Genomic DNA, 22977 nt, shown 5'->3' on the forward strand with positions numbered 1-22977 from the left:
GAACCCAGGTCTGAGAAGTTCCCTGGTCCTGATGGACTTCATTTTAAGAATTCAAAACACGTCCTGGTGAGGTTGTAATTTTCTAAAATTCACTCTGTTCAGGGAAGGTTGCATTATATTTTATAAGAGTAAATAGAACTCCTTTATCAATAAACAGAAAGAGATAGAAAGAAAGAACTAGTCAGCTAAGTCTTTGTCAGACAAAAGGTATTTATTATAGCTAGGCAGATAAGAAGATTCAAGGTAACCATGCGTAGAGAATGTTGGTTTCTTAATGGGAAATCACGTTCAACTAAATTAGAAATACAGAAAACCTACAGCACAATACAGGCCTTTCAGCCCACAAAGTTGTGCCAAACACATCCTTACCTTAGAAATTACTAGGCTTACCTATAGCCCTCTATTTTACTAAGCTCCATGTGCCTATCTAAAAGCCTCTTAAAAGACCCTATCGTATCTGTCTCCACCACTGTTGCCAGCAGCCCATTCCATACACTCACCACTCTCTGAGTAAAAAAACACCCCTAACATCTCCTTTGTACCTACTCCCCAGCACCTTAAACCCATGTCCTCTTGTGGCAACCATTTCAGCCCTAGGAAAAAGCCTCTGACTATCCACACGATCAATGCCTTTCATTATCTTTTACACCTCTATCAGTTCACCTCTCATCCTCCTTCACTCCAAGGAGTAAAGGCCGAGTTCACTCAACCTATTCTCATAAGGCATGCTCCCCAATCCAGGCAACATCCTTGTAAATCTCCTCTGCACCCTTTCTACCCAACTGAGCACAGTACTCCAAGTGGGGTCTGACCAGGGTCCTATATAGCTGCAACATTACCTCTCGGCTCCTAAATTCAATTCCACGATTGATGAAGGCCAATGCACCATATGCCTTCTTAACCACAGAGTCAATCTGCGCAGCTGCTTTGAGCATCCTATGGACTCGGACCCCAAGATCCCTCTGATCCTCCACACTGCCAAGAGTCTTACCATTAATACTATATTCTGCCATCATATTTGACCTACCAAAATGAACCACTTCACACTTATCTGGGTTGAACTCCATCTGCCACTTCTCAGCCCAGTTTTGCATCCTATCAATGTCCCGCTGTAACCTCTTGACAGCCCTCCACACTATCGACAACACCTCCAACCTTTGTGTCATCAGCGTGACATCAAAAATTTTCACAGATTTCTATAGATGCATGATGGACAGTATCCTGACTGGTTGTGTATAGCCTGGTATGGAAAGACCAATGTGTAAGAATGGAAAGTGATTGGTACAGCCCAGTCCATCATAGGGAAAGCCCTCACTACCATTGAGTACATTTACGTGGAGCGCTGACCCAAGAAAGCAGCACCTGTCATCAAAGATGCCCATTATCCAGACCACGTTCTCTTCTCACTACAACAATCGGGCAGGAAATAAAGAATCTTTGGGTCTTATACCACCAGGTTCAAAAGCGGTTATTACCCTATCCTATCAGATCACTCAAATGGCGTGGATAACTTCTCTCACCACAATGCTGAACTGATTCTACAACCTACACACTCACTTTCAAGGACATCTTCTCAGTATTACTTTTTTATTTACACAGTTTGGCTTCTTCTGCACATTGATTTTTTTTGTCAGTCTTTGCCTGTTTATGTACAGATTTTCCATAAATGCTATTGTATTATTTTTTCTGTAAGTTCCTACAAGAAATTAATCTCAAGATAGCATGTGCTAACGTATATGTATTTTGACAATAAACTTAATTTGAACTTGGAACAAGTAGCGAAATACAATGAAAGCTTGTCTTGCCTAACTATTCATGCAGATCAAATCATTACACAGTGCATTGAGGCAGAATGAGCTAAAATAGTAACAGAATTCAGAGTAAAGTGTAGCTGACCATAAGACACTGGAGCAGAATTAGGCCATTTGGCCCATCAAGTCTGCTCCAAAATTCCATCATGTTTGATTCACTGTTCCTCCTCAAACCCATTCTCCTGCCTTTCTCCCTGTAATCCTTGACACCCTTACTAATCAAGAGCATATCAACCACCACTTTAAATATACCCAATGACTTGGCTTCTGCAACCATCTGTGGCAATGAATTCCAGAAATTCGCCATCCTCTGGCTAAGGAAATTCCTCATCTCTGTTCCAAAGGGATGTCCTTTTATTTTGAGGCTGTACCCTCAGGTCTTAGACCGACCTTAGATCCCCTTAAGGAAACCATGCTGACTTTGGCCTATTTTTATCACATGTCTCAAATACCCCAAAACATCCTTAATAATGGACTCCAACATCTTCCCAACTACTGATGTCATGCTAACTAGCCTATAATTTCATTTCAATTATCCTCCCCCTTCTGGCCATTATCTTTTAAAGTACCCATTTTCATCATCACTGTAGCCGCTCAACGGGACCACTTGTCCAGGAGTGAAACATCAAACCTCCCTATTTGAGAAGTCCTCAGTTTTTCTCAGCTGCTTGTCTTGCATTCTCCCTCTGAGATTGGCTTTGAGGAGATCTAAGCCAGAGCACCAGGGATGACCCAGGAACAGCCCAGCTGTTGAGCTGTTGGTTGTGGAGTGGGCTGCATGCGAAATGCACGGAGGAAGTTGGTGAGCTTCTGATTCAGTAACAGTGCAGTGTGTTCTGCTTACCTTGCTCATGGTGTGTTCTTTAGACTCTGGATAAATTTCCTGCCAAGCTATTTGAAGCTGGATGGTACAGTGCAGATGTAATATGTCTTTTTCCATTCATTTTCAGGAATGACTGAAACTGTTTCACTACGAACTGTGGACCATTGTTACTGACTAAGTGTTCTGGAACACCAGTCCTTGAGGAGAAGCTGCTCAACATATCAACAGTGTGTGAGGCTGTAATGGAGACTGTTGGGAACACTTCTGGCCACTTTGAAGCCGCATCCACTACTAACAAGAAATTTGTGCCCATGAATGGTCCAGCAAAATCCACACGAAGCTTCTGTTAGGGCATGCAGGCTATTCCCAAGGATGGAGAGGTACTACTGTTGTCATCTTCTGGATGTGCTGGCCTCCCAAATAGTGCATGGCAAACTGTCCAATCTGTTGATATATACCAGGCCATCAGACTAAGCCTCAAGCCAATGCTTTCACTTTGACTATGCCTAGAAGACCAGCATATAGCTCCTCCAAAACTTTAGTTCTCAACTTGTATGGTACAACAGCTCTCAAACCCACAGAAGGCAAACTCCATCAAAGGCAATTTCATCCCGGCGCAGATAAAAATGAGGGAACTGGAACTTCTGTTGCACATTCCAGCCATTTTGGGTTGCCATGCAGACCTGAGACAGTGTGGGGTCTTTTCTGGTTTCCCTTTGGATCATCTCTGCTGTAATAGGGAGATTTCTGATTTGAATTGGGGAGACTACTTAAAGAAGAGTGCTTTCTGACCATGCCCCAATTACTCTCTCTCTGAACTTTCCTGGTCTCCCTCAGAGGAATAAACACTGGCAGTTTGATTCAACTTTATTATTGGAAGATGATTTAAAAATTTTTATTAAGGATCAGATAACCTTTTATTTTAACACTAATACATCACCTGAAGTGCCATCCCAGATTGTCTGGGGTGCCATGAAAGCATATCTGAGGGGTCAAATAATCTCTTACACAGAAAATCTCAACAGAAGATCCTGTTCAGATCGATTAGACCTCATTAACCAGATTAAAGAATTGGATCAACTGTATGCTCAAACTAAGAACCCTGAACTATACAAGAAGCGCGTTGAACTCCAAACTAAATTTAATCTTCTGTCTACTCAACCTGTCGAACGCCAACTTCTCGAGAGCAAGAGTCGCTTTTACATTCATGGGGATAAGTCTGGTAAATTTCTAGCCAATCAGCTGAGGCGTTCCAAAGCCAAACAACATATTACAAAGATCCGGAAGGAGAACGGAGACCTTACATCGGATCATTTAGAAATTAATGACACATTTAAAAATTTTTATTCTCGGCTTTATTCCTCTGAATCTTTGAATGACAATATCTCTGTTGATCAATTTTTAAAGAATCTGAATATTCCTTCACTTTCATCTGATTTTAAAGCCAAACTTAACGTGCCTATATCATCAGAAGAAATATCTTTTGCAATTTCTGCACTGTCCTCAGGGAAATCTCCTGGACCTGATGGGTTCTCTGTAGAATTTTATAAATCATTCTCCTCAGTTACTTTCAGTATTATCTGACTCGTTTAATTACGGCAAATTGCCACCCTCTTTCAATGAGGCATCTATTATTCTTCTATTAAAAAAGGGCAAAAACCCAACAGAGTGTTCCTCGTATAGGCCGATTTCTTTGCTCAATGTTGATGTAAAGATCTTAGCTAAAGTTTTGGCTCATAGATTAGAAACCATTATTCCCTCCATTATCTCTGATGACCAATCAGGTTTTATTAAAAACCGTCTCCCTTTTTTTAAACATTCGGCGTTTATTCAATATCTTATATTCACCTCCAACTGGGATTCCTGAATGTGTTATTTCCCTCAATGCGGAGAAAGCATTTGATCGTATAGAGTGGAACTACCTTTTTGCAGTCTTAGAAAAATTTGACCTCGGTCAAAGTTTCATCTCTTGGATCAAATTGCTGTACCTGTGTCCTACTGCCTCTGTTTTAACTAATTTTCAGAAATCCCAGGTATTTAATCTCAAATGTGGCACCCGTCAGGGATGCCCCTTAAGTCCCTTTCTCTTTGATTTGGCTATAGAACCTTTGGCGATAGCATTTCAAAACTGTCCTGAATTGACCGGGATTTGGAGAGGGGGTGTTGAGCATAAAGTTTCTCTTTATGCTGATGACTTATTACTCTTTCTCTCAAATCCGTCTACATCCTTACCTCTAATGTTTTCACTTCTTGACCAGTTTAGCCAGATCTCTGGCTATAAACTTAATTTACATAAGAGTGAACTTTTCCCAATTAATAAAGAAGCACAAGAACTAACATTTCGTGATCTCCTTTTTAAAGTAGTCCATAACCAATTTACTTATCTTGGAATTACAGTCACAAGGAAGTTTAAAGATCTCTTTCATGAAAACTTTGCCAATCTTTCATATACTATAAAACAGAGTCTGGTACAATGGTCACCTCTATCTATGTCTTTGGTAGGTCATATTAATGTTGTTAAAATGTATGTTCTCCCCAAATTTTTATATTTATTTCAATCTATCCCAATTTTTATTCCTAAATCTTTTTTTGATTCCTTAGACTCTATTATTTTGTCATATCTGTGGAAGAACAAGCGCTCTAGAATTAATAAAATCCATCTCCAAAAATCTAAACAAGAGGGTGGCATGGCTTTACCTAACTTTCGTTTATATTATTGGGCAGCTAATATACGCTGTGCTACCTTCTGGTCTTTCTTCCACGGCCAACCCGAGTGCCCTAACTGGGTGGCAATGGAGTTGAGCTCCACTAAAGAATTATCTATCTCTGCACTCCTTGGCTCTGCACTCCCTAGTAGTCTGTCCAGATTAATAGCTAATCCTCTTGTTAGACACACTTTGCGTATATGGGCTCAGTTCAGGAAATGCTATGGTTTCCATGGTTTTTCCGTTTCCAGCCCTGTCGCACATAATCACCTTTTTTTACCTACTACGTACGATTCAGCATTCCATGTTTGGTATAGGAAGGGCATTAGACATTTTGAAGATCTTTTCATTGATAATCGCTTCGCTTCTTTTCAGCAGCTCTCTGTTAAGTTCAATCTGCCCAATGCTCATTTTTTTAGATATCTCCAAATTAGACACTTTATTGCTCCTTTAATTCCTAACTTTCCTGAAATGCCTGTGAAAAATGCTATGGACTTATTTCTTTCCATTAATCCACTAGGTAAAGGTTTAATATCAATTATTCGAGATAAATTAGCAGCCTTACGACGGGCCCCTATGGATAAAATTAAAATGGCCTGGGAGCAGGATTTAAATACCTCCTTATCCGATGAGAGCTGGGACTCGATGCTCAAATCGGTTAACTCAACCTCTCTTTGTGCTCGCCATTGCCTTTTACAGTTTAAGATTGTTCATAGAGCCCCTATGTCTAAATCTAAACTATCTCGATTCTACCCTAATATTAGTCCGCTATGTGATAAATGCAAGAGGGGCATGACCTCTCTCATCCATATGTACTGGTTCTGTCCTAGCTTGGAGAAATTTTGGGAAGATGTCTTCACTACGCTATCGTGTATTCTGAATCAGCACCTAGAACCAAACCCCTTAATTGCTTTGTTCGGTTTCTGGGGCGAGACAGATTTACGTCTGAGTCTGACCAAATGCCGAATATTATCCTTTGCCTCTCTCCTGGCTAGACGCTTGATCCTCCTTAGATGGAGAGATGTTGCCTCGCCCACTCATGCTCAATGGCTTAATGACATCATGGCCTGCTTGGACCTCGAAAAAATTCATTATTCAGTTCTTAATTCGGATCTAAAGTTCCATAAGGTCTGGGGACCTTTTATCGAGTACTTTCATAACCTTCCTCTTGACTAGGGTTTTTTTTTCTTTTCGGTCCCTTGCTTTCAGCTCTTTTTTTCTGGTAGTAGGCATTATTATCCTCTGTTGCTAAGTGTATTCACAGTCTGGGAGTTTGATTGTCCTGACTTATACTCTCTATATTGTGTTGTGGTTGGTCTGGAGTTGTTTTTTTTTTTGTGTTGTGGGGCTTGGGGAGGATACTAAGTTTACTTGTCTTCAATTTAGGTGCTTTTTTGTCAAATTCTCTTCTTTTGTAGCATATTGTCATTGTATGCTTAACTTTGCACTGTATTAATGTTCCTCATTGGGATTTGGGGTTTTTAATTTGTAAAATGTATAGAAAAACTAATAAAAAAAAATTTAAAAAAAAGAAGAGTGCCCTTTTTTGTAAATTTTTCAGGTATTTCCTTTTCCAAGAGTAAACGGGACAATCGATCAGCATTCAGTGATGGGTTGTCCTCTTGAATTTCATCTTGTAACTGTGTCCCCAAGAAAGAGAACTCATCTCTTCATTTGTCCTGCTGCTCTTAGTGGAACACCCTTCTGTGGATTGTAAATGGACACTAGTGGTGGATGATCAGAAATGAAGGTACACTCTCTCCTATACACATACTGGTTGAAATAGTTTACACCCCAAATTAGACTCAAGGCCTCTCTGGTCAATCTGTGCATAAATTTTCTTGGCACAATTAGGGGAATATGATGCAAAAGTTATGGGGCGTTCACTTCCATCACTCATAACATGTGACATGACTGTACCTATAGCATAAGGCAAGGCATCACAGGCAAGCTTCACTGGACAATGTGGATCATAGCGTGTGAGTACAGTGTCTAACGTGAGTACTTCCTTTGCCTTTTGGAAAGCCACCTCACACTGCTTTGTCCATTGCCATTTCTTCCTGCTCTGGTAATGAGTTCAAAGGGTGGAGCACAGTAGCTAGGTTTGGCAGGAATCTGTTATAGTAATTGAAACATCCTAAAAAAGGCCACAACTCTGACATTTCCTTTGGCCTCGGTGTATCCACCACTGCTTGAATTTACTCAGCACACTTGTGTAATTCTCATGCGTCAATGGTGTGACCACAGTAAATGATGCTTGGTTTAAAGAATTCACATTTTTGTGTTGTGCTCTGAGCCCATAATCTTCTGATTTTTTTTAACACTGTCTTGATATTTTAGAGATGTTACTTGTCATCCATGATATCATCCAAGTAATACTGAGTGCCTGGGCATATTTGCAACACTTGGTCCACAGCTTTCTGCCAAGTGCAGGTGCAGATGCTACTCCAAGATTAAACCTGTTATAGCAATGAAGCTGGTGAGAAACATTTCAGATTCTTCTTCAATCTCCATCTGTGGGTACGCCTCTGCTAAGTCCACTTTGCTGAAGTGTTTCCCTCCTGAAAGATGTGCAAAGATATCCTCTATCCTGGGCAGAGGGCATTGATCTACTTTCAGCACTGGGTTGATGTCAGACTGTCTGACATTAAAATCATGACAGACATGTTCTTCTTGGCTATTGGGACAACTGGTATTGCCCATGGGCTCCACTCAGCCTTGGAAAGAATTCCGTCAGCCTCCATGCAATTTAGCTCAATGGCTGCTTTATCATGGATGGTAATAAGGAACTGAATGGGCTTTGTAAAACATGGGTGTGGAATTTTCATTTTCATCTACCCTTGATATGTTTGAGTTTTCCAGTGTCATCCTTGAACACTGCTGTGGCATCATACAGTACCTTCCTTAATTTGTTTTCAGTCGACTCTATTGCAGGGGATGTTGTAGTATGCAAATGATGGACGGGTCTCCAATCAAGTTGCAGTTGTCTCAGCCAATCACACCCCACAATGCTGGCCCTCCTGTTTGTACCACATACAAGTCCAATGTGGCTTGTTGGTTGTTGCATTTCGCTGTTATGAATGTCATTCCACAGCAGTTACATTTTCTCCAGTACAAGTTCTTAGCTGGCTATCTGGAGGCTTCAATTCAGAACCTTTGAAATGCCATTCAAACTCATTTTGTGAAATGACTGAAACAGCCCTGCCAGTGTTTAATTCCATTTTAATTAATTCGCCACTCACTTTTGGTGTAAGCCCTATTACTTGTCTCGTTAGTTTTCACATTGTAAATCCCAAGGCTACTCATCCTTTGTCACTCTCATCATTATCAGGTTTTTCATCAACAGCATGAAGAATAGTGCTTTGTGTGAGACTGCAAATTGAGCTTTTATCTTTTTCTCTTCCCTGTGCTGTACACTTATTTTTGTCTGCCCGACTTGTTCTTTGTATGTGTCCTACTTTGTTGCATTTTCTTCAAGTTTTGCCTTTAAATCTGCCTTGGACTGGTGTGTGTGAGTTCCTTGCAAAACAGCAGTAAGACAATTTGTTTGGCCAGGCAGGTTCTGCTGAGACGTTGCAATTTTATTCACACACACTTTCATTCCTGACTGCAACTGTATGTTTCCATTGATACAACAATTTCAACTGCTCTTTTAAATGTGAGCAGTGCTTCAGTTAAGAGCCATTTTTGAGTGTTTTCTTGTACGATTCCACAAACTAAGCCATCTCTCAATGCATCATCAAGTCCATCAGTGAACTGCCAAAACTTGGACAATTTCTTCAATTCATCCACGTAAGCTGCAATTGATTCCCCTTCTTCTTGATTCTGCTTATGAAACCTAAGTCAACAGTGGTTTTGGTTCTAAATGTCCCTGCATTACCTTCACAATATCAGCAAAGCTCATTTCGACTGGTTTGGTTGGAGCAGTCAAACTTCTAAACAAACTGTATGCTCTTCCACCTATTACACACAGCAACAGTGGCAGTCACTTCTTATCATATATCCCATCATGAATTGTGTAAACAAGCAAAGAATGCTTAATCAAACAATACATTTACAATATTAATACACTACAGTCACAATTGCCTCATCCTCCTTTTAGAATATTTTTTGTTTGGGATGTATCTATCCCGTGCCTTCTGAATTGCTCCCAGAAATTTCAGCCATTGCTCTTCTGCCGTCATCCCTGCTAGTGTCCCCTTCCAATCAACTTTGTCCAGCTGCTCTCTACAGAAAACAGCTACAGAGAAAGTACAGTGCAGGTAAATAATAAGAGGGACAATTATAATAAGGCAGAGCATCATGGTAAGTTACACCGAGAGTCCATCCTATCATACTAGGAGACCATTCAGTAGCCCTATAACAGCAGGATAGAAGCTATATGAGCCTATTGGTATGTGCTTTCAGGTGTTTTCAGGTCAAGTAGCATCTGTGAAAGCAAAAGATGAAAGTCAACATTTTGGGTTGAGGCCCTTTATCAGGACGAAGAGGAAAGAAGAAATATTACTAGTATATAGTAGTATGTGGGGGGGAAGGAGAGCTAGTTTTCCATTCCCTTTGATCCCCCTTCCCACTGACATACCTCCCACACCTAATTTCATCTGCTCACCATCTCTTCCCCATCTGGTTCCAACCATCACTTACCAACCATCTTCCACTACCCACCACCACACCTCTCTCCACATATGTATATACTGGCAATCTTTTTTTCTCTCAGCCCTGAAACTTAGACTTGCACCTTTTACCTTCACAGATGATCCACTGAGTTCTTTAAACATTCCGTACTTTATTGCCAAAAATAACTGTACTTCCACGGCACAGAATGGTCACGCAGCTAAATAGGCACAGGGGTAGGTATCAGGAGAATTACGAAAGAGAAGCAGGAGTAGGCTATAAACAGTAAGCTGATCTTCTGCCTCACATCCATTTCCTAGCCCAATGCAAACCAGCTTCAGTTTGTGAACAACAAAGTCCCTATTGATCTCAGACTAGAATACACTCAATAACTGAACATCAGCACTCTCTCCAAGGAAGAAAATTCAAAAGACTTACAATCCTCTGAGTAAAAGAAGTTCCCCTCATTCAGTCCCATGGGGCAATGGTCGCAGAGTGGGGCTACACAGCTGGGAATCCTACCATCTCCAACAAACCCTATTGAGTTGGTTGAGCTGTTTATCCCAATCCCACTGGAATCTTCAATGAACTCTTTTTTTTAAAAAAATTGCTAGTTTTCTTCAATGCATATTTTAACACAAGATCAGGCCCTTTGGCCCACAATGGCCCAACTAATTAGGCTAATGAAACCAAAACCCTTCTCTCTGCACTTGGTCCAAATCCCTCCATTTTCTGCATATTCATTGTGAGCAATGGCATTAGAGACCGAATGTACAAACCTCTCCCATAAAAAATAGCCACCTTTAAAGCTCTGTTTCTCTCAAAAGTAGTAAACACTTCCAATAATTGGAGGGCTGTAGTTCTGTTTATAGCATTCGTCTGATCTGTTAATCCCAACAGTCAGAATTGATCCGGACTGCTCCATGATAACATAGATCTTCACATCCAGAAAACAGAATCATTTACATATACATTATCCACAGTCAGTTTACGCTCATCAAGGGGCAGAAATCACTAATACATTTCCACAAAGAAAAGGCACAGTCAAGACTAATGCTTCTATCATTCCGAAGAAAGCATTTTATCTTATTGTACATCTGTTGCAGAATTTTGTAACGAGCTTTCAAAGTTCAAAGTAAATGTATTATCAAAGAACATATATATCACCATATATTAATTTCCGTGTGGGCATATTCAATAATACGATAATCATAATAGAATCAATGAAAAACAGCACCAACAGGGCAGGCAAATAGTGTGCAAAAGACAAACTGTGCAAATACAAAAAAAGAAAAAAACAATAATAATATTAATAATAAACATTTTCACTATACCTACTGTATATTGTATTCTTTTGGCATAATATCTCGGTTTGAAACTGATCTGGAAAATTTACCAAGAAAAATAAGAACTGAAATGACAAATTTTAGAAAGCACTATGTATGCTCAAACATACTTAGATTTACACGACCTAGGACAAAAGGAGGAAGAGGAATAACAGACATAAACATTTACACAATAGTCAGATAAAAGTTGTAAAGTTATATTTTCATCGACCAGAACAAGATTCAGCACTCCATGCAAGCATACGCAATTCTGATAAGAAGTACACACCACTAAACTTAAATGAAAGTATAACCCAGAAAAATAAGGAAATTATGACTGTAGAAGAAAAAGTTGATCAATGGAAGAGCATGACCCTCCATGGAAGACATTCCACAATCTCAGCCGACCAGATGTCAACAAAGAAGCGTTGAATGCCTGGTTCAGAGTTGGAGACCTCTTCCCAGAAACAGAGGGGCTCATTGTGACAACACAGAACCAGGTGGGTAACACAAAAATGATCAAAAATACGTAATAAAGGACCAACAAATTCAATGTGATAAAGGCAGAAAATGCCAAGAGAAACCAGAAACAATCCAACATTTTACAGGATCATGCAGCCATTTAATTCAATCTGATTATTCCACAGGCACAATCAAAGGGCAAACGTCATTCACTAAAACCCTGCTTTAAAATACCAACATAAAAGACACCATACTTCCCTATAATTACAAGCCTGATACAATTTCAAGAGTCAGAGTCCTACAAATTATATTACGACTGATCCATAATAACCTTCTGGATATAATATTACAGGATAAACAAGCAAGAAGAACTTACTTAATAGATACAGCCATTGCAAACACGCATAAAATACAGAAATCACTGAGAGTAAAAAACAAGAAATATGCTGAATTAAAAGAGGAAATTGAAAAACTGTGGAACATAAACAGGGCATATATTATCCCACTAGTAATATCTACAACTGATATCATCCTAAAGTCAATAGCATAAAACAATTACACCCACACAACAATATTCATGTAAATCTCCAGAAAGCCACAATACTAAACACCACTAGAATAGTCTGAAAGTTCAAAGCAATTGAGAAATGCTTGGTTATGCCTCTTCCTCAGGTTTTTCCAGCCTGAGCTGAAAAAAGATAATAATAATAATAATAATAACAATAATAATAATAATAATAATAATAATAATAATAATAATAATAATAATAATAATAATAATAATAATAAATAAGCAATAATTTGAAGAACATGAGGTGAAGAGTCCTTGGAAGTGAGTCCATAGGTTGTAGGAACAGTTCAGTGATGGGGTAAGTGAAGTTATCCTTTGAGTGAAGCTTTCTCGTTATGTTGCTGTTTGTAGTATGCAGATAGACTATCACCTGCAATCATAAATCAAGGAAACAGGCCCTTCAGTCCACCAAGTCCATACTATCAAGCATCATTAAGCTTAATTCCATTTTGTGCTCCCCACATGCGTGTTCTCCAATAACACACAAGGAACAATATAGAGTGGCTAATTAACCTTGCAAACTGCACATCTTTGGGATGCTCACGTGGTCACAAGGATTATGTGCAAACTCCACACAGACAGGACTTGAGATCTGGATTGAACTATAATGTAGCTGTATTATCCCAATGATTTCAAGTATCTGTTGTTGGATATCATCCTGAAATGTTAAATGTTCCTCTCTCCAAAGATGCTGCCAGTCGTGTTAGGTGGCTGAAGCAATGGTTCAGAAGGGATTCCAGGGTAACCAGAGGTGGTGAGATCAGTATAGGTTGGAAGCACTACACTTCACCAGATCTGGGTCAATGCCCTCAAGCAAAGTTTTGGTAGTGTTGAAGGGGGAATTCAAACAAATGGCACCAAGAACAAAGAACAAGATACAGAAACTTTTGGGGGAGATAAGCAGCATCAGAACAAGAAACAAGAAAGCTTTTTTTTAGAAAAAAACATACCATGCAATAAGCATATTAGACATAGTTGAAGAGTTTCAGGTGCTATCAACTACATGGGACATGATGCTGAGCAGTAACAAGATCCACCAATGATCTAAGTGTCAAGAGCCACCTCGGGCCTCTGTGGCTTGCGGTAAAGCACTGGGTTTCAGGGGTTCTCAAGCACCTATTGTTAGAGCCCTTAAGCTCAGGTGCTTTCAGTTTAATCTTGGCCAGTTAATTTAGATTGGCACGTTTCTCGGATTCTATGATTATTTAAAGGGGTCTCTCCTCGTGCTCTGTAAGTGGAGTCCTACTGTGTGTTTGTGGAGAATGATTTGTCTTGTAGTGTTGTTCCGTCGTGCCTCCTGTGCTCTGTTGGTATTCCTATATCTAACCTCTCGTTTCCATCTCTTCATGGGGAGTCTGCCAGTCCTTTGATCCTCGATTGAGGTGCCAGGCGTCACCATGAGGGAGAGTTTGTTTTGATTTGTTATCTAAGATTGGAACCTAAACAGGATGTTGGAATTTTGAGTTGTTGTTGCTCGTGTAAATAGTTTGTACATATTGGTTATTCTTCTTAAAAACAAAACTTATCTCCAGAAGTGCAAACACGAGGAAATCTGCAGATGCTGGAAATTCAAACAACAACACACACAAAATGCTGGTGGAACACAGCAGGCCAGGCAGCATCTATAGGGAGAAGTGCTGTCGACGTTTCGGGCCAAGACCTGACGTCCTGATGAAGGGTCTCGGCCCGAAACGTCGACAGCGCTTCTCCCTATAGATGCTGCCTGGCCTGCTGTGTTCCACCAGCATTTTGTGTGTGTTATCTCCAGAAGTGTGTGGTTTCTATTCACTGCCTCTTTCTGATACCTAGAACCTTCTGATGGCCTACTAGCATTGTAGTAGTACCTTGTAATTTGTTTTTCTCAGAGTGTGGCAACTAGTCACACGTGATAGGAACGGTGCCTCACAGGTATTATAGAATGGATGCACTTCACTTCAGATGATCCAGCACCTGCAGAATCTCTTGTCCAAATTATACCGTTTGGAACGTCGAACTTGAAGGTAGAGTACAGGCTTAATGGAAGATCAGTGGGATCTTGGAGTCCACATCCGTAGATCCATCAACATTGAAACACGTTGATAGGAGGCTTAAGAAGGCATTTTGTGTGCTGACCTTCAGCTGTTGGTGGATTGAGTTCAACAGCCATGAGGTAATATTGCCATCCAAAAATTTAAAAAATCCTGGTTAGACCACACTTGGAGTATTCAGTTCAGTTCTGGTCAGATCATTATAAGAAGGATGTGGAGGCTTTAGGGAAACAGAGATTTACCAACATGCTGTCTGCATTAGAGAACATATGTTATGTGAAAAGTTTGAACAAGCCAGGACTTTTTTCTTTGGAGCAAAGGAGGATGAGAGGTGACTTGATAGAGGCTTATAAGATTATAAGAGCCATAGTTAGAGTGGACAGCCAGAGCCTTTTTCCCATTCTACAATGCTAGCAGTAGAAGACATACTTTAAAGGATGAAAGTTTTAGGGAGATGTCAGAGGTAAGTTTTTTTTTCCCCACACAGAGTGGTTCAAAGTTGAAAGTAAATTTTATTATCAAAGTACATATATGACACCATATACAACCATAGGATTCATTTTCTTGTGAGCATACTCAACAAATCTATAGGGTAATAACTATAACAGAATCAATGAAAGACCCCCCCCCCCAACTCGGGTTTTCAACCAGAGTGCAGAAGACAACAAACTGCAAATATAAAAAGAAGAAATAATAATAATAATAATAATAATAATAATAATAATAAATAAATAAATGAGCAAAAAATGACTCACTCCTTGAAAGTGAGTCCATTGGTTGTGGGAACATGGGACAAGTGAAGTTATCCCCTTTGGTTAAAGTACCTTATGGTTGAGGGGTAGTAACTGTTCCCAAACCCAGTGGTGTGAATTCCAAGGCTCCTGTACCTTCTTCCTGATGGCAACAGTGAGAAGCTAGCATAGCCTGGGTCATGGGGTTCCCTGATAATGTACATTGCTTTTCTGCAACAGTGTCTCATGTAGATGTGTTCAATGGTTGGGAGGGCATTACACTTGATGAACTGGGCTGTATCCACTACCTTTTGTAGGATTTTCTGTTCAAAGGCATTGGTGTTTCCATACCAGGTTGTGATGCAGCCAATCAATTGACTCTCCACTACACATCTATAGAAGTTTCCCAAAGTTTTAGATATCATGCTGAATCTCTGCAAACTCCTAAGGAAGTTTGTTGTGCTTTCTTCATAATTGCATTTGTGTGCTGGACCCAGGACAGGTCCTCCAAAATAATAACATCTAGAAACTTTAAGTAGCTGACTCCCTCCACCTCTGATCCTCTGACGAGGACTGGTTCATGCACCTTCAGTTTCCTTCTCCTGGAGTCTATAATCAGCTCCTTGGTCTTGCTGATATTGAGTAAGAGGTTGTTGTTATGACACCACTCAGCCAGATTTTCAATCATCTTCCTATATTCTGATTAATCACCACCTTTGATTCAGCCCACAAACAATGGTGTCATCAGTAAAGTTGAATATTGCATTAGAGCCATGCTTAGCCACGGAGTCATAGATTTATAGTGAGTAGAGCAGGGCGCTAACCACACAGCCTTGTGGTGCACCTGCGCTAATGGAGATCATGGAGGAGATGTTGTTGCCAAACTGAACTGACTGGTGTTTGCAAGTGAGGACATCCAGGATCCAATTGCTCAAGGAGGTATTGAGGACAAGGTCTTGCAGCTTATTGATTAGTATTGAAGGGATGATGGTACTGAATGCTGAGCTGCAATGGATAAAGAGCATCCTGATGTGTACATCTTGACTGTCCAGATGTTCCAGGGTTGCGTGAAGAGCCAATGTGATGGCATCTGCTGTGGACCTGTTGCCCTGGTAGGCAAACTGGAGCAGATCTAAGTCTCTTCTCAGGAAGGAGTTGATATGTTTCATCACCAACCTCTCAAATCACTTCATCACTGTGGATGTAAGTGCTACTGGGTGATTCATGTCACCAAATTCTTCTTGGGCACCAGTATAATTCAAGCCTGCTTGAAGCAGGTGGGTACCACACACTGCCAAAACATGAGGTTAAAGATCTCAGTAAACACACTAGCCAGTTGATCAGCACAGACTTTTGCTACTCTGCCAGATACTCCATCTGGGCCAGATGCTTTTCATGGGTTCACCCTCCTGAAGGCTGCTTGCACATTAGTGTCAGAGACTGAAATCATAGGATCATTGGGGGACATGGGAGTTCTGATGGTTCCTCTGTGTTTGACAATCAAAGGGAGCATAGAAGGCATTGAGCTCATCTGGAAGTGAAGCCCTGCTGTCTCCTCTGTCACTTGATTTAGCTTTATAAGAGGTGATAGTGTTCAAGCTGTGTCACAAATGTCAAGCATCCTTTATTGATTCAAGTTTAGTCCCTAAATGTCACTTCACCCATAAGATGACTTTCTGAGGATCGTACTTGGACTCTTGTAACTTTCTTGGTCACCAGACATGAATGACTCTGATCTGCTTCTCAGCAGATTTCAGATATCAAGGTTCCTCCAGGACTTCTGATTGATTTTGTGGGGTGTTATGTTTGTTGTTAATAAAGACAAACTCGGCATGGGTTTATGTTAGAACATTTTATGACTGAATTGCTGCTCAACCCTGTGCCCACATAACCAGGTCACTATCATAACTTCCATTTCCAGGTGATTCCCTCGCATTACCCACTGGAAATTGCATCTTTTTATTATGCACACATAATAATACATCTTATCCATTGAAAGAAAAACAAACAATACTATGTCCTCATAAACCTGCAAGGAGTGATAATCCTTTCCAACTAAGATATCTACATTCCATAGCCGGTCTCTCCTGTTTTATTTTGAATTTTCAACTGTTCGATATTTCAACTTCAATTGTAATAAGCAACTGCAGTCCTTTACCCACTTATCAACTTGCAATCCATCTCCGTGGTGATTTAGTGGTCCTTTTTGTCAGCTATTTGCTTTGACAGGTCTATTGCTTGCATTTGCTGCGTTGATATTTGTGTCTCTCTGAGAACTTTGATCAATATGCTAATTTTTTACATATGCTGGTGCCTTTGGTGCACTGGCAGGTGACGCGTCCCAACAACGGGTTGGAGCTCATGGTCGTAGATCCACACAGGTCTTTCTCAGAGGTGTCCGCCACTCTGTCTGGATCTGGTAGGAATGTGGACTTACTTCCTCTTACACATATCCTTGCATGGACCATGTACCGGAATCATGAAATCGTACGCTCTTGATCTCCATGCTTCAGGAGGTAGGCTTTTTTCAGTTTTGTCGTGATACTGTTTGTGGAAGAAAATTGTAAAGTTACGATTAATTTTGAATTAAATGTTGTTTTTAAGTTTGTCTAGCTGGATATTGCTCAAGACCTGGCTCATGAGGGTGACAGGATAAGAAGCAGATGTTGACCTGCTTGTGCGAACTAACAATAGCTAGACATAGATTGTGCCAACAATGAGGTATTGTTAGCCTTTTTTCTGAGATTATCTAGCAAGTAGCAAACAGAGGAACTAACTGTGGACAAGAATCTCTAATTTTGTACATTGCGAGGCACGTTAGCGAATTTACTGATACCTAACAAGTGCTTTGAAAATTGCTGACCAAGTATGTTTAGCAGTTGGCGATTGCCCAAAATTTACTGTATAAATCTAAGATGTAACCTGACATTGTCAGAGTCATAAGACAATGGCTCCCTGTGATCACGTAATAAAAGGGTTAAACATATACCGAGGTCTGCCTCTTTATTTCTGTTCCCTAACAGAGTAAAGTTTCTCACAGTAATTGGTGACAAGGTTCTTTTATAGTGAATTAGAGTAAATTCTTCTACACTGTTTCTCCTTCCCTTTTACTTTATCCAGTTTGATCTTGAGTGCTCCTTTAGGTGTCGGTAGGTTTGCGTGCACTAGAAGGTTAGTGTGTACGTGGCAACCCATCAGCATTCGGGCTGGTGAAAGGCCATTCTGCAGCAGTGCACTTCTGTAAATCATCAGACTTTTGTGGAAATCCACTCGTCCATCTTATGCTTTCTTCATGAGACCCTTCACTACCTTGATCGAACTCTCTGTTGTGCCATTAGATTTTGGGTGATGTAGGCTTGAGGTTATATGTTGAAGCTCCCAATCATTGGCAAAAGACTCCAATTAACCCCTCAAGAATTGTGGACCATTGTCTGATACCACTTCACATGGAACTCCATGCCTCATAAACACAGCTTTCAGGAAGGTGATTTTTGCTGGATGTTGATTGCAGTGTTCCATCCTCTAGGTAATTGGAAATGCAGTCTATTACAACAATATGACTCTTCCCATTACGTTCAAACAAATCCATTTCAGCTTTGAAAGTATGGCCAGTCTGGTAAGGGTGTAATGTAAATGGTTCTGCTTGCTGCTTTGGTCAGTAGGTAAGGCATATTTCACATGAAGCACTGATCCGGCTGACATCTTGTTTCACTCTTAGCCGGTAACTCACTTCACGAAATCTATGTTTACATTCTTCCTCACCAAGATGTCCTTCACATATTTTCTGGAGCAACACTGGAATCACAAACCTGTCCCCTTTGAAGACCATATCTTCCACTACTGACAGTTCAGCTCTGCATGCCCAATATCCCAAATACACATTGGACAGTCATTCTTAGCTGCTGGCCATCCTTTCCATATTGTATCTGAGTTCTTTCATTGTTTCATCTGACCTTGCTGCTTTCCTGTTCTGCTCTGTTCTATCAGGAGATACTGGAAGGGAGGTGACAGTCATGTCATCTTCGGCCTATATGACTGTATTAGCCTTCTAGTCATTCTTTTCTGTCTTGTTGACTGCTCGAAACAATGCATCAGTAGCAAACATATTTTCCTGGTGTGTAGGTCATCATCACATCATATTTCTGCAGCCTTATCAACATTTCAAAGATTTCAAACTACATTTATTATCAACAAGTGTATAAATTATACAACCTTGAGATTTGTTTGTTTACAGGCAGCCACAAAGCAAGAAACCCAAAAGAACCCAATTAGAAAAAATAAAATAAAGACCAACACCCGATGTGCAGAGAAAGGGGAAAAAAATCACAAGTCATGCAAACAATAGAAGCGACAACACTCAGAACCAAAATGAGTCCTCAGATCCGAACCCTGGAGCAGTCCAGAGTAGGCCCAAGCCATCGTATCAGCTGGGAGAAGTGAACATCATAGGAGAGTGAGCAAAGTCAGTTCTTGCCTCCAATTCTGACACCCTGTCTTTCCAGTGCTTTGTTTAAAATATCCTAACAGTGCAATCTACCTCACACTAGGGGAAAAAGTGTATCATACTTCACACCAGGACCCGGGAACCGCTGCAGAGAAAGGATCCAGGCCTAGAACATGCCGCCCAGTGACTTGCTCTGGGTCCAGATTTTGCTGCCCAGCCTGTACCCACTCTCAATTTCTCTACATTGGCTCGGCACCCAGAGCAATCCAGTCTTGCTCCTGGGTCAGTTATACGTCAAAACTCCTCTTCCTTGACCTCTCCTCTCTGAGTGGCTCACTCCATCTGCATCAATTCTGTAACATACCCGCACAGTTCATCCCTCGAATTTGCTTGCTTCACCTTCACTCACTTCTTCATCGTTTGTGGTGATAATTTCTACAATTTACTTCAGAAAAGGTGTTATTAGTAATGTTTTAGTTGAATTCCTGTGCTTCTGAACTACCAGTGAGCTGTCGCACATGTTCAGTAGCGCCATTTTAAACCAGAACATGCGCTGTTTCCTCAAGGGACAGTCATTCAGTGGTTTGGACATAATTGAGACCCATGGTTTATGGTCTGTCTCCACTTCAAAAGTTTTTCTGACATCTTTCTTGGGTTAGGCTTCACTTCCTCTTCTGATAAGACACTCCTATGAAGGTCAGTGCCTTAACACCAAACTCACATTTCTCTTTATTTAATTTCAAATTGACATTCTGTGTCACATCAAGCACTTGTCTCAGTCGTGCATCATGTTCATCCTTGGTGGACCCCCAGATGATGATATCATCCATCATGGTTTCAGTACCAGGTGGATGGCTTTAGGGTAGATGTCTGGTGTGGACAGAACCCCATACGGTAGCTGAAGAAAGTGATATTGTCCCTGTGGTGTGTAAAAAGTACACAGTCTCAAACTTGTCTCATCAAGCTTCATCTGCCAAAACCCAGATGACACATCGAGTTTGCTAAACCACTTGGCACCTGCAAACCAGGACATGAACATGACCTCCTACCATGTTGGCAATTTAAAATGCACTCTCATGATGGCTTTATTGAGATCCCTTCCATCTAGACATATCTGCAATGTTCCATTTTTCTTTTACACAATGACCAGTGAGCTCACCCAATCTGCTGGTTCTTCAATTCTCTACATGACATTTATCCGTTCCATGTGTGCTAGTTCTAGTTTAAGTACAAACGGACCTTTCCCGCATGCATGGACAACAGGAGCTACTGTCTCATCTACATGGATTTTGTGTACAGCAGGTAAGCACTCAACCCCCTCAAAGACACCTGCGTGCTCTTCCGTGAGTGAAGTGTGGTCATCTTCGTTCTGTGAAGCCACTATGAAAATTCTTTTCAACAGGTTGAGCTTTTCATGTGCACTCAGACCTAATATTGGCTGTACTCTCTTTCCTACAATCAGTAGCTGTGCATCTAGGTGCTGCCCTTATGTTTGAAGGTCACTCTGCAGCCCCTTTTAATGGAATTTTCTCTCCAGTATAGCCCATCACTTTTAATTTCAATGGGTAGAACTTGCTCTGTACTGCGAGGGTCTTGTAATCGTCACTGGAATGACCTGTTCTGTTTTACTAGCATCAGCAGAATCGACAAAGTATTCCTCCATTTCCTCAACAACCGTGTGCACCTTTCTCTTGCTAGCCCCAGCTTTGCAGCACCTTGCCAAATGATTCTTCTTCCCACAATTATTGCAGGACTTTCAATAAGCAGCGCACACCTTTGTAATGTGACTACCTCCACATTTGCTGCATTTACTGTCTGAGCCTCCCCCTTTGCTTTGCTAATGCTTTGGGAAACATCTTGTGTGCTGTTCCCCTGTTTTCACAGCATACATTGTTGTGTCTGCCCTGTGCAGCTCCTCAGCTTGTGCTTGTGTGGTCTCTGCTGCCCAACACATATCCATAGCCTTTTCCAGCATCAAATCTTTTTCAGGCAGCAGTCTTCCGCTGAGTCCATCATTTAGAATTTCACAAATATTCTGTCTCTAACCAGTGAGTTTCTCAAATCTCCAAATTCACAGGACGTACTCAGTGTGCGAAGCTCAGCTAAGTATTGGTTGAAGCTCACACCTTTCTGGTCACAGGAAAAGAACTTACATCTCTCAAACGTGATGTTTTTACTTGGGATAAAATGCTCCTTAAAATGTTGTCTCTGTGTTTCGACCTCACGCCGTCTTCTGACACCATGTTAAGTTTGCTCTTAACAAAGCCAAACTTGGCGTGCTTTTATGTTAGATGATTTTATTACTGAACTGCTGCTCAACCCTATGTGCATGCAACCAATCCACCATTGTAACTTTTGGTACTGAGTGAACTCCTCTCACTGCCCACTGGGAACTGGAGTTCTTTATTATGCACACCTAATAACACAGTAACCGGTCCTCTTGTAAATTTCTCGATCACCAGGCTTGAATGCCTCTAATCTGGCTCTCAGCAGATTTTTGATCTCATGTCTGCTCCAGGGCTTCTGATTGATTTTGTGGGAACACACTCCTTTACAGCTGTTTTAATAAAGTCCATTACAACCATGATGCATCCATTCAGGTCCTCTGAGTCCTTGAACATGGCCCAGTCCACTGACTTGAAGCAATCCTGTAGTCGCTCCACCTGAGACCATCTCTTTGTTGTCCTGATCTCTGGAGCTTTGGTCTTTAGTCTCTGCCTGTATGCAGGTAGAAGGACAGCCAAGTGATCAGATCTCCAAAAATACAGTCCGGGCATGGAACGGTAGGCATTCCTTACCTTATTATAATAGTGTGTTGGGACCTCTGGTGCTACAGGTTATATGCTGATCGTAATTAGACAGGGTTTTCTTCAAACAAGCCTAATTGAAATCTCTGACTATGATCTGAAATGCATCTGGATGCATGGGTAAGTGTCCAAGAAGTGGACCAGAGGATCTCTGTGGAATGCTTAAAGGGAAAGAATGGGGAAAACAGACCTGCTGGTGGAATGACATTGAGAATGGCAGAAGTTTCGAAGGATGATCTTTTGAAGGTGGTAGATGAAGACCACCTTACTCTGGCCGAAGAGGGGGTGAGAGCACTGGTGTGGGAAACTTGTGAGAGCCCTGTTAATGGTTAAGGAAAAGGAGGACATCTCTCCCCATCTCCTTGGGGTTGCTACAAACTGGCTACAGCAGTTTTTTTTTTCAAATAAGTTCCAGAATTGCATGCTCTCTGTAAATTTTATACTGATTGATTTACAAGTTACAGGGGATTAACAAACTTTTCCTCCCATTCTACTATTACTGCTATGAGTCTGCGAGGAATCTCATTGCCCAGTCCCACTTTTATTTACAGTATTGTGATTTTAAGCTTATATGGTTGGCTGGAAAACTTCCCAAAGCCATGGACAGAACCAATGGTTAGTCGGGGCTAGGGTGTGCTGCATGAAGTTACACAAGGG

The 22977-nt window shown here is 40.9% G+C and overlaps 1 protein-coding gene across 1 annotated transcript in view; it reads right to left on the minus strand.

The window, feature by feature from the left end:
* LOC140714181 (carnitinyl-CoA dehydratase) overlaps positions 1 to 20343 on the minus strand; it is a 68036-nt gene extending 47693 nt beyond the window's left edge. The window contains 4 exon segments of the mRNA XM_073025523.1: positions 10729 to 10830; positions 10832 to 10890; positions 11420 to 11424; positions 20235 to 20343. Of these exon segments, the coding sequence (XP_072881624.1) occupies positions 10729 to 10830; positions 10832 to 10890; positions 11420 to 11424; positions 20235 to 20343 (275 nt within the window).
* Positions 20344 to 22977: the final 2634 nt, after the last annotated feature.

The sequence above is a fragment of the Hemitrygon akajei genome, chromosome 1 (assembly GCF_048418815.1).
Source record: "Hemitrygon akajei chromosome 1, sHemAka1.3, whole genome shotgun sequence".
Taxonomy (NCBI): Eukaryota; Metazoa; Chordata; class Chondrichthyes; order Myliobatiformes; family Dasyatidae; genus Hemitrygon; species Hemitrygon akajei.